Here is a 12,409-nt window from a genome sequence, read left to right as displayed (position 1 = left end):
GGTCCACTTGTCTGACACCTTAGGTTGAGAATCTCACTTTTATTTCTATGCATCTGTCTTTTTGCTTCATGACTTCTCTTTATCCTGCTGCAGCCCCAATGATGCCAGAGTACGATACTGACACACCACTGAATGAGACGGACACGACCATTACTATTCTGCTGAAGCCAGCCCAGTCACGAGGCGCTCCAGTCAGGTAAGAGATATGGAACAGGACTGTGACTGTCCTAATGGGCTCTCAAATTGGGGATCATGTAAGTGTATCAGAGTGTTACAATATATGAAAATCTGTTCGCAGCCCAAAGCGGGTCAATTCTATGCAACAAAGTTAAAGTGAACACTAAAAGAAACCTCCTCACATCCTATTAGTATCACCAGTGAGCTCAGCAGTACTTAGAAATAAAACACAAACTCATACATTTACATTTGTCATTTCGGAGCCACTAATAACCAAATGCGAAAATCTTTTGGATATGCGGGGGAAAAACAAAGGAACACTCACATGTACATGGTGAGAAAATGTAGGCTTGACAGACAGAATAAATGATCAGGGGTTTAAACCCAGGGTGCTTGATTTATGGCAATGAGCACTAATCACTGTACCACTGCAGGGCCCAAAGCAACCCTGGGTAGGGCAGTAGCCCACTGTAGGGTACATTGTCTCATACGTGGCCAATTTACAGTTACCAGTCAACCAACTAATCTTAGAAGCGTCAACGCTAGTCACGAACCATCCTTGGATAGGAAGTTGGCCTATCACATTGTACACACAGCCATGCCAGACTTGTTTATATCCACCGTGTACCCTAACACACAGTTCTGCTATATGGAAAGAGAAGTCAAATTACACAAAAATGAAGGTGGATGTGAGGAAAACACACTAACCCTACAGAGGCAGTGACCCTGCCATGATTCTAATCTAGGAATCTGGAGCCACGAGGGAGCAGTGTTAACCACTTCGTCACATATACTTCCTTAGAAGGCTGGCGTCCTTCAACATCTGCAATGAGATGCTGCAGATGTTCTAGGAGGCAGTTGTGACGAGCGCCCTCTTCTACGCGGTGGTGTGCTAGGGAGGCAGCATAAAGAAGAGGGACGCCTCACGCCTGGACAAACTGGTGAGGAAGGCAGGCTCTATTGTAGGAATGAAGCTGGACAGTTTAACATCCGTGGCAGAGCGACGGACACTGAGCAGACTCCTGTCAATCATGGAGAATCCACTGCATCCACTGAACAGGATCATCTCCATGCAGAGGAGCAGCTTCAGCGACCAACTGCTGTCACCGTCCTGCTCCACTGACAGACTGAGGAGATCGTTCCTCCCAGACACTATGCGACTCTTCAGTTCCACCCAGGGGGGTAAACGTTAACATAATTCAAATTTATTGTCTGTTATACCTGCATTGTTATCACTCTTATCAGTATGCTGCTGCTGGATTATGTGAATTTCCCCTTGGGGATTAATAAAGTATCTATCTATCTACCTCATACCCCCTGGTCACAGCAGGAACATTTGGCATGACTGACCCTTTGATCATACTGGCCATCTTAGTTGTAGTGGTGTTAAATGCCAGCCAGGCGGGAAGAGGATGGGCCCCGGAAGTGACGTCAGATGTGGTGATGTAGAAAGAGTAAGAGAAGAGGCATTAAAATACAGCGCCACCCTGTGGACTGGTGAGGCATTACTACAACCTGAGCCTTTAAGCTATCCCCAAGGCACTGGGTCATTATGGGATGGCGCTGGTGCCTCATGAGTTTTTATTGTTTGTAATGGTAGTGGGTCGTGGTGGGTTGCCTAAGCGAATGGCACATGATATATTTCCTATCCCAGTTCTGACTCACTTAATTATCCAAGGGGGATGCCAAACCTCCCACCCACCACTCTTTCAATCATCTTTGATTCCCCAATTGGGATAAAGTCACTAATGATCATCTTTGATTCACCCTGGGGTACCCTGCCCCCCAAATCCCAGGTCTAACAATCATTTTCGATTCACCAAAGGGCACCCCCCCCCAAGTGGATCGCAAAAACGTTTACATGTGAAAAAGTGGGACACGGCTTTTAAAAGATTAAAAGATTCTCGTCAGGATCAGATTCTACATGTTGGTATTTGCAAGATAAGCAAGTGTGAGGAAAGCAGCTGAATTGTAGCCGTCCGTGCACACACACACACACACACACACGCAGACCCACGCACACACACACATTATTCATTTTCATGCTGTTTATTTGCAGCCCCTCTCAGAGAACTGAAGACTGGATTCCCAAGATGCGGATGTGCTGGCCTTCATGAACAAGAAAGCCGAGATTTGCACTTTTGTCTCCATAACCGCTTTTTCCTATTAAATAGGTATTGTTTAAGGCAGCACGGGGAACATATTCAATATTTATGAATAACGTTTTGTACAAGAAAATGCAACCATCAGTAAGCAAGAGAGTGATATCAGTGCTGTCAGAGTGAAGTCTCGGCGTGGTTCAAAGCATCTGCTGAATGAAAAAAAGAATTATTGTCAGCTCAGTGAATGCTTTAAGGAATTAAAAGCAGTCATTCAGATGAGTGCAATTTGTATGCAAAGGCATAAGATTGAGAAGTCCCATTTAGATTTGTCTGGCATGAAAGCACAGCCTGTCTTTCACTTCTTTCTTTGCACTTTCTTACTTTATTTGGTTTCTGACCTTTGCACCCTTTGGGCAGCTCTTGTTGATTGGCATCGTAAAGGAGATCGACAATTGCAGGGACAGGAAGGAAATTCACATGGACTTTCCGATGTGCTAATAATGTTTTACACACTCTTCTGAATGAACGTTAGGTGTGGAGGAGGCCCTCACCTGTGTTTTATAGCTGCAGGTTGTCAGTATCGAGGTCCCTCCCAGGCTGCAGGACTCCCACTTTAGTTTACTAGATGCCAGGCAGAAGGGCAACGCCCTTACCAGCCTCCCTGGTAAAGATGTTTGCTGTTACTGAACCAGCAGAGGGTGCTTCAGCCGGTTTTGTAACTCAGGCTGATGTCTTTGAAACCTGAAACAAAGAAGGCTTCGACATGCAGCCTTTGCTACTGCTCAGTGGCAGGCTGGACTGGAAGGCCCATTTAAAAGTAAGGCGGTCCTCCAGTTCCGTTTGTAAGACCACTAGTCACCTGGTCCATGGAAAAGTGCTACTCTAAGAGCCTCACAGTAAGCGTTTTGCTGCGACTTTTGTTCACATTGCAGGTTCAATGTACAGTTGAGACTAACAGACTCAAAGTGTTCCTGTTATATGTTATTCTACCATAATTGAGCACATCTTCCATGACCACCTCTCTGCTTTGAAAATACTCTCTTTTTTTTTTTTAAATAGTAGCAAGCATTATTTTCGAAAACAACAAGGCACTCTTTTCCAATCATTAATAATTATCCCTTAGAAAAGCTGCAGAATTAGAGATGTGGATAATTTGAGATACTCTGTTGAGGAACATACATTCCTCTAATTATATATAATTGTGTGCCATGTACTTGGCAGAGATGGACGTAATTATTGACAACAAGCGCAATATGAAAACTTGGAATGAAAAGACAGCCGCTTGTATCGCTGGGTTCAGAATGATGTTCTCCGTGTAACGATTCTCGTAAGCACACTTCATCTTCAACACAATGGCACAATGACTCAAGCCCAATGCGGCTCCTGATAGACCCTGGAAGAAACGTTGAGTGTACACCCACCTAACTTTTAAGGCTGTCTTAAAACAAGCAACGAGGCACCTTTAGGTAGGAATTATTTGCTTGAGGTTTCTAGCAAGACACTAGCATCTCAGCCATGCTTGGTGCACATTTCTGCGGGAGCTCCTTGCATACTTGCAATGGAAAAATTACATTAATAAAATAGACGGATGTTGTAATATACAGTTCAGGTGTCCTAGTATGAAAGCTGATCTTAAGCTCCTGTCCACAGAAATCAATGTTAATGTGTAATAAAAAAGGTTAATATGGTACGGCAGATGGATGAAGTCATAGTGCGGTATACGGGTGAGTATCTACCCAGGCTGAGAGGTGCCATTTTGCCAATGTCTACAGAAGCAGGCGCTCGCTCCCTTCAAGCCTATAATCGAAAAAGCTGATTAAAAAACCAGATGGGTAGGAACATCTTTCAAAGTACTGCTAGACAACCAGTCTAATAAGGGATTTGAACTTGTTGGTCACCTTCTAACATTTAAGCATGCTTTTGTGTTAGTTTTAAAAAAAATCTTCCCAATATTTTGTAATTTTTTTGTTGCCAACTGTCTTCTTCTCTCACAATTCCCCATCCATGTTCCTAAATTTTTGAACTACGGTGATGTCATCATAGTACTTTTATGTATATTTTGAAACAAAGACACATATACAAGTTGGTGCATTATCTATGCTATACATGCACACAAATAGATAGATAGATAGATAGATAGATAGATAGATAGATAGATAGATAGATAGATAGATAGATAGATAGATAGATAGATAGATACTTTATTAATCCCAAGGGGAAATTCAAGCCATTTTATTTGTTTTTACATTTGTGTAATTATGGCCCTCAAATGCACTATAAAAACGGCACCAGCTTTTCCGATTATATTGGAAGTCAGATGTTTGCATCTTTTTAACAAACGTTTTTTGTTCTTTTTGGTTGCCATGTTTTACTATTATTTTTTTAACTCTTTTTTTAGTTTTGCTCTATAGGATTAAGATCACTGCAGGCAGTCACTCACCTCGGTCACATAGAAACAGCTGAATCATTTACACAAGGCCTCTATTAACACTTCTTCTGTTCTACTAACCTTGGGGCCTGTTGGGACGGTTATCAACACATGCTGCTTCTTTTCTTGTCTTTTCTATTGATACATAATGTCTTGGCATCCCAAGGGTATTATTACAACTGGATTCTTCTTTAATTTGCTTGTGCACTTTCTTAAATTGGGCGGCATGGTGGCGCAGTGGTAGCGCTGCTGCCTCGCAGTTAGGAGACCAGGGTTTGCTTCCCGGGTCCTCCCTGCGTGGAGTTTGCATGTTCTCTCCGTGTCTGTGTGAGTTTCCTCTGGGCGCTCAGGTTTCCTCCCACAGTCCAAAGACATGCAGGTTAGGTGGATTGCCGATTCTACATTGGCCCTAGTGTTTGTGTGTGTCCTGCAGTGGGTTGGCACCCTGCCCGGGATTGGATTCCTGCCTTGTGCCCTGGATTGGCTCCAGCAGACCCCCATGACCCTGTATTCAGATTCAGCGGGTTGGAAAATGGATGGACGGATGGACTTTCTTAAATTACCGGTAATCGTGGTCTTCTGGGTGTCATTTTAGGGGTTTTCAAACCAAAGGAATTCTTTTCAGTTTGTTATTTCCTTGAAGGCTTTATCACAAAGTTCATTATTTTTTAGGTTATCTTTTAATTCCATTTTGTATGGGCAGCAGACGCTGCTCCATTTGTTACCTTAGTAATGTTTCCGACAATTCACCAGGACGGCGTCACAATGACATAATCAACGCAACTATTTAAGGACCAAGACTGAATAAAAAAACCCTGAACTCTTTCTCAATCATTTCTTTGAATGTTCTGACTTAAAAAGACCTTTTCTTAACTTTTGACAATTTTAGTTTTGTTCTTTTTGTTTTGAGGAATGATGGGATTGCCCTCTGGTTAACAAACTTTGCACGTCTCAGTCATTGCAGGAGCATCGTGTGTTCAGATTTACTCAACTTTTAATTGTCGCACAAACACTGATCAAGTTAATATACATGATTACAGAGATAGTATAACTCTTATAACGCTGATTTTGTTTTCCTTTGCTCCCACAGCTGAATATTTTTCCAAAAAAACTCAGTTTTCTGAAAAGCACACAAAGCAATAGTTTCTTGTATAACTCAACATAAAGTGCCTGTTGCTGTGTGCAGTGCCCTGTCAGCCCATGTTAGCCGTCTATGGCTGCCACTGCAGCACGAGTGGGTGTACAGTGGTTGAGGTGGCGGCTACAACAGCTGGGGACCAATCAGCTGATTCTGTTACCTCACTTTCATATTAGATCTCGATTTCCAGATCGCTTGCGCCAAAATCAAAGTCCAACAAGTCAGAGTTCAGTTCACAATAATAAAATATATGCAAAACGCCATCCATGGAGTATTTTGCTTTGCACATTCGCTTTTGCTCTCCCATCAGATGTCGATGCCATTCTAGAGTTTGTTAACTCTACGCTACTCATGCATATGCAGGGATTCAATGTAGCAAAGAAGGTCTACCTGGATATCAATTTAAATCGATATCTGTCCTCAACCGCATTGTCGACAGAAGTCGCCATCCACCCTAAAACAGTTAAAATGCAAGATTCAGAAAATACATGGATGGAAGGAGACGTCTAGCCAATTCCTATGAGAAAGGTTTCTGCTTTCTGCACCCTTTTATTTAAAACAGAGACCATGATGGTGGATGGGTAAAAGGCAGCCGGTAACTCGAGGTACACTGGTTTCTTCATTGTGTTACTCCTTGTGTCTGACCACACCCTTAACTATGCCTACCTTTCAACGATGCACAGTGTAAGAAAGGCGCTATATTGCACCCGACCCGACACAGACTGGACACGGAGGCACATGTAAAAGAACCAAACTCTTTATTTCTCTTCACCTGTGAGGCACGTCTTCCCCATAATCCCCACAGGCACAACACAGTTCCAAGCACTGTTCCTTTTCACCACCATTCCTCCCAGGCAACCTTGTCCTCCTCCACCCGACTTTGGCCGCTCAGTGGTGGTCGCTGGCTCCTTTTAATGGGCACCCGGTGTGTTGCGAAACTAGTGCCCAGAAGGGGCTAGCAGCTCCGACTGCATCACCCCCTGGCAGCACCTGCAGAACCCAACAGGGCTGCACAACACTCCAACCTCCATGAAGTCCTGGGGGAGTCTGAGGCACCACAGCAACCCAGGGAGGCTGCCATCTAGTGTCCAGGGTGAGATTTTGTGTTTCCCATGCTTGTTCCTTTGGTACATATGCTGTAGGGGCATCTCGGCCGGGCAATGTCCCTGGCCATCCGTCACAACAGCTAAGACAACGTTTGCCACCTTCATCTTAGGTCCATCATTTCTCCTTTGTCCTAATATTTTAGCAGGCTTTTCCATCAGAGTAGTTTCCAATTCCCTGATTTTACTTTACTTTTCTGCATAATTCTCAATGTGTATCTCATTGTTGCCCCTTTTGCTTTTCTTGATGGTGAGTTATGCCCAGTTCTTTTGTTAACGTACATTGCTGCTCACACTGTTTTGATCTCTTTATTATTCCGTACTTCAGCTTCACTACTCTTTTGGGCTCTTGCTTGTCATACATTTTAGCTGTCAGACCTTGGCTAACCAGTCTGTGCCACTCCAGCTACCAGTTGTTCATGTTGCATACTGTATCTGTGTTTTGAGAGTGCAGCTTGCACCTTTTAATCTTTTACTGTCACGTCCCTCTTCTCCATACATGGACAACACAAATTTGACCGCTGGAATGCATGTGGAGGCAGCCAGAGTGAATTTAAGAATTCAACTCGGACAGAGCAGTTCTTTTCGATGTTATAGGACTGCCATGACTAACTAAATTATTGTCAAAACTAGTTTAGACAAATTAATGAAATCCATAAAACCAGCAGCCAAGGAGTCTAAGTCTAAATTGGAATGACTTTAGACTTTAGTTCTTGCTTTGTTACTTTTGAATTTCAAAGGGAAAATAACTAAAAATTTCTATTTTTGAGGTCATATAACCTGTCTTACTCTTTGCAGGAAGGAATTTGGTCCACTGGGAAACAACCAAACTCTGGCGATGCAGCGCAGATGTGCTGTATGTGACAGAAACGGAGCTCATTAAGTTGCCTTCTGTAAACAAATAAAAGGCTTTGTCTATTTAAAAATAAAATCTATTTTTTACACTGAAAGTTTTAGACTTCCAGCTCATTTTAAGAAGTTATTTTCACAACCCGTTTATGTTGGCGCTTCCTTGAATGGGTATATTTTTGTAGGACATGAACTGGAGTTCTACCATTATGTACTCCCTGCTGTTTAACCTTTTTTTTTCGTTATTGATTTGTGTCCTCCTATCTTTTGGTCTCTGCTCTCTAACAGATGGGTTAGGCATTTCTGAAAGCCACATCCTAAGAGGAAGGGTATTGCCATGAACCATAGTCATCCTGCTGGCCGTGGGACTCTTTCCAAATCTTTGCTCGTTCAGCTTTCCTTAGTTTTGGTTTCCATGTTTGCAAGTTAGAAATCACATGTGAAGCACACTTTAGGAGCAGTTTGATGAAACTGATTATGAATTACACTATTTTATCACTCTACTGTACTGTATATGACCCTTTCAGGAAATCACTAAACTGTTATGGAACAACAATGGCAAACGCACCGTGACACCAGAGACTCTAATTAGGAGAACAAATGGTTACACAGAATGGATGTTTAAAATTTAGTAAAGCTGCCCCCGGGTTATTTATGTATGTCGCCCAAGCTGTATATAACGCTTATGGTAATGTCCTTCTGAAGAGCTTGTTTAATGTTTGTAGACTGTTCTCCTACAAAAATCTTCAAAGTCAGTGTGAAGCATCCTCCTGAAAGTGACTGCATTGCGATTGTGAAGCCTGCTCTCTAAAGCGTACTGACTGCAGATGGAGGCTAGCCGTTATACTTTCATAACGAAAACGAGAACTAGAACTTAAAATATTGCTTTTCGTTTTACAAGCACGAGAATTGAAATTAAGGCAAACAGAGAAACTAAAACTGAATAAACAATAAAAATTTGCGATATGTGAACTAAAACGAGAACGAAAATTGAGGAAAAACAAAAAAAAAACAACAATAGCATTTTCATTCAATCCAGTTCAGTCATGCAGAGAGGTTGTTTGAACGTTGCCCTGAGCGTTCAGTTACGTCAAGCAGTTTACTATGCAGTGACCTTGTACCTTGGGCCTACTATAGTCACGTGCCGCAACTTCCGTAATGGAGCGTTGTTTGTTTGTTGTGTGCATTTGGTTCGACGAGTTGAAGCAGTAAGCACATGTGGTTGATGATGGCGAGTTTTGCACAGATGTTTGCGGGTAGAAAGTGAGAAAGTAATGTGTGGAAATACTTCAGTTAAAGCGCAGATGATAATAAAAGCAAATATAGCATACGAGACAAAGAAAGGGTGCGGTTTTTAGTTAGTGGGAAGAATACTACGAATCTGAGGAATCATTTAGCTTGACATCATACAACTATTTTAAGTACATTAGATGACGAAAACAAGACTAAAGCTGAGAAGAGAAGAGAAAGAGAGAAAGTAAGCAACGTACAGTCTGGTGGCGCCAGTGGCTAAGGAGGACCTTGACTGAGCACTGAGCGAATATTTTCTGTGTGTGGCTACCTGTGTAACGGACATCATTTCAACATGAACAGATTTCTCGAAATTCGTGCTTGTTTAAAGCTTAACAGCAACGTGCTTGCACAGACTAGTTTCTTAGATTGAAATATTTAATCTTGCTGACTACACTCATTAGGTCATTTAATCTGTTTGACCATTGATAGTCAAGATGTGTTTAACGGCATTATGAACTGCGAGTGTATTTTGTTCATGGAGACATAACTTGCACTGAAATATGTGTAGGCCAGCATTTGTGGTCTTGCCACAGAAAAAAAAAACTAAAATTGTAGTAATATTATGTAAAAAGGCCATCCATCCATCCATCCATCCATCCTCTTCCGCTTATCCGAGGTTGGGTCGCGGGGGCAGCAGCTTAAGCAGAGAAGCCCAGACTTCCCTCTCCCTGCCACTTCTTCCAGCTCTTCGGGAGAATCCCAAAGGCGTTCCCAGGCCAGCCGGAGACATAGTCCCTCCAGCGTGTCCTTGGTCTTCCCCGGGGCCTCCTCCCTGTTGGGCGTGCCCGGAACACCTCACCAGGGAGGCGTCCAGGAGGCATCCTGATCAGATGCCGAGCCACCTCATCTGACTCCTCTCGATACGGAGGAGCAGCGGCTCTACTCTGAGCCCCTCCCGGATGACTGAGCTTCTCACCCTATCTTTAAGGGAAAGCCCAGACACCCTGCGGAGGAAACTCATTTCAGCCGCTTGTATTCGCGATCTCGTTCTTTCGGTCACTACCCATAGCTCATGACCATAGGTGAGGGTAGGAGCGTAGATCGACTGGTAAATTGAGAGCTTTGCCTTACGGCTCAGCTCTTTTTTCACCACGACAGACCGATGCAGAGCCCGCATCACTGCGGATGCCGCACCGATCCGCCTGTCATCTCACGCTCCATTCTTCCCTCACTCGTGAACAAGACCCGAGATACTTGAACTCCTCCACTTGGGGCAGGATCTCTCCCCAACCCTGAGAGGGCACTCCACCCTTTTCGGCTGAGGACCATGTCTCGGATTTGGAGGTGCTGATTCTCATCCCAGCCGCTTCACACTCAGCTGCGAACCGATCCAGAGAGAGCTGAAGATCACGGCCTGATGAAGCAAACAGGACAACATCATCTGCAAAAGCAGTGACCCAATCCTGAGTCCACCAAACGGACCCCTTCAACACCCTGGCTGCGCCTAGAAATTCTGTCCATAAAAGTTATGAACAGAATGGTGACAAAGGGCAGCCCTGGCGGAGTCCAACTCTCACTGGAAGCGGGCTCGACTTACTGCGGCAATGCGGACCAAGCTCTGACACGGTTGTACAGGGACCGAACAGCTCTTATCAGGGGTCCGGTACCCCATACTCCCGAGCACCCCCACAGGATTCCCGAGGGACACGGTCGAATGCCTTTTCCAAGTCCACAAAACACATGTAGACTGGTCGGGCAAACTCCCATGCACCCTCCAGGACTCTGCTAAGGGTGAAGAGCTGGTCCACTGTTCGCGACCAGGGCGAAAACCACACTGTTCCTCCTGAATCCGAGGTTCGACTATCCGGCGGACCCTCCTCTCCAGAACCCCGAATAGACTTTTCCAGGGAGGCTGAGGAGTGTGATCCCTCTATAGTTGGAACACACCCTCCGGTCCCCTTTTAAAGAGGGGACCACCACCCGGTCTGCCAATCCAGAGGCACTGTCCCGATGTCCATGCGATGTTGCAGAGGCGTGTCAACCAAGACAGTCCTACAACATCCAGAGCCTTAAGGAACTCGGGCATATCTCATCCACCCGGGGCCCTGCCACCAAGGAGTTTTTGACCACCTCGGTGACTTCAGTCCCAGAGATGGGAGAGCCCACCTCCCCAGGCTCTGCTTCCTCATGGAAGGCATGTTAGTGGGATTGAGGAGGTCTTGAAGTACTCCCCCACCGACCCACAACGTCAGTGAGGTCAGCAGCGCACCATCCCCACCATATACGGTGTTGACACTGCACTGCTTCCCCTCCTGAGGCGCGGACGGTGGACCAGAATCTCCTCGAAGCCGTCCAAAGTGGTTCTCCATGGCCTCTCAAACTCCTCCCATGCCCGAGTTTTGCCTCAGCAACAACCAAGCCGCATTCGCTTGGCCTGCGGTACCTATCAGCTGCCTCCAGAGACCCACAGGACAAAAAGTCCTATAGGACTCCTTCTTCAGCTTGACGGCATCCCTCACGCGGTGTCCACCAGCGGGTTGGGGATTGCGCGCGACAGGCACCGACCACCTTGCGGCCACAGCTCCGGTCAGCCGCCTCAACAATAGAGGCACGGAACATGGCCCATTCGGACTCAATGTCCCCACCTCCCTCGGGGCGTGGTTGAAGTTCTGCGGAGGTGGGAGTTGAAGCTACTTCTGACAGGGGACTCTGCCAGCCGTTCCCAGCAGACCCTCACAACACGTTTGGGCCTACCAGGTCTGACCGGCATCTTCCCCACCATCGGCCAACTCACCACCAGGTGGTGATCAGTTGACAGCTCCGCCCCTCTCTTCACCCGAGTGTCCAAGACATATGGCGCAAGTCCGGCGACACACCACAAAGTCGATCATCGACCTGAGGCCTAGGGTGTCCTGGTGCCAAGTGCACATATGAACACCCTTATGCTTGAACATGGTGTTCGTTATGGACAATCCATGGCGAGCACAGAAGTCCAATAACAAAACACCGCTCGGGTTCAGATCGAGAGGGCCATTCCTCCCAATCACGCCCTTCCAGGTCTCACTGTCATTGCCCACGTGAGCATTGAAGTCTCCCAGCAAAACGAGGGAATCCCAGAAGGTATGCCCTCTAGCACCCCTCAGAGACTCCAAAAGGGTGGATACTCCAAACTGCTGTTGGCGATACGCACAAACAACAGTCAGGACCCTTCCCCACCCGGCGGAGGGAGGCCACCCTCTCGTCCACGGGGTAAACCCCAATGCACAGGCTCCAAGTGGGGGCAATAAGTATGCCCACACCTGCTCGGCGCCTCTCACCGGGGGCAACTCCAGAGTGGTAGAGAGTCCAGCCCCTCTCAAGGAGATTGGTTCCAGAGTCC

At 45.6% G+C, this 12,409-nt stretch overlaps 1 protein-coding gene across 11 annotated transcripts in view; it reads left to right on the top strand.

Moving 5' to 3' along the window:
- The window catches only part of ptprt (protein tyrosine phosphatase receptor type T), a 612,567-nt gene that overhangs the window by 349,902 nt on the left and 250,256 nt on the right, over positions 1 to 12,409 (top strand). For all 11 annotated transcript variants that reach the window (XM_039734414.1, XM_039734417.1, XM_039734416.1 and 8 more), the window contains exon 11: positions 94 to 196. In XM_039734414.1, coding sequence (XP_039590348.1) covers positions 94 to 196 — 103 coding nt within the window. The remainder of the gene's footprint in view (positions 1 to 93; positions 197 to 12,409) is intronic.

Source organism: Polypterus senegalus, chromosome 14 (genome assembly GCF_016835505.1).
Source record: "Polypterus senegalus isolate Bchr_013 chromosome 14, ASM1683550v1, whole genome shotgun sequence".
NCBI lineage: Eukaryota > Metazoa > Chordata > Cladistia > Polypteriformes > Polypteridae > Polypterus > Polypterus senegalus.
The sequence above is the reverse complement of the archived record's forward strand: the minus strand, read 5'-3'. Positions and strand labels throughout refer to the sequence as shown.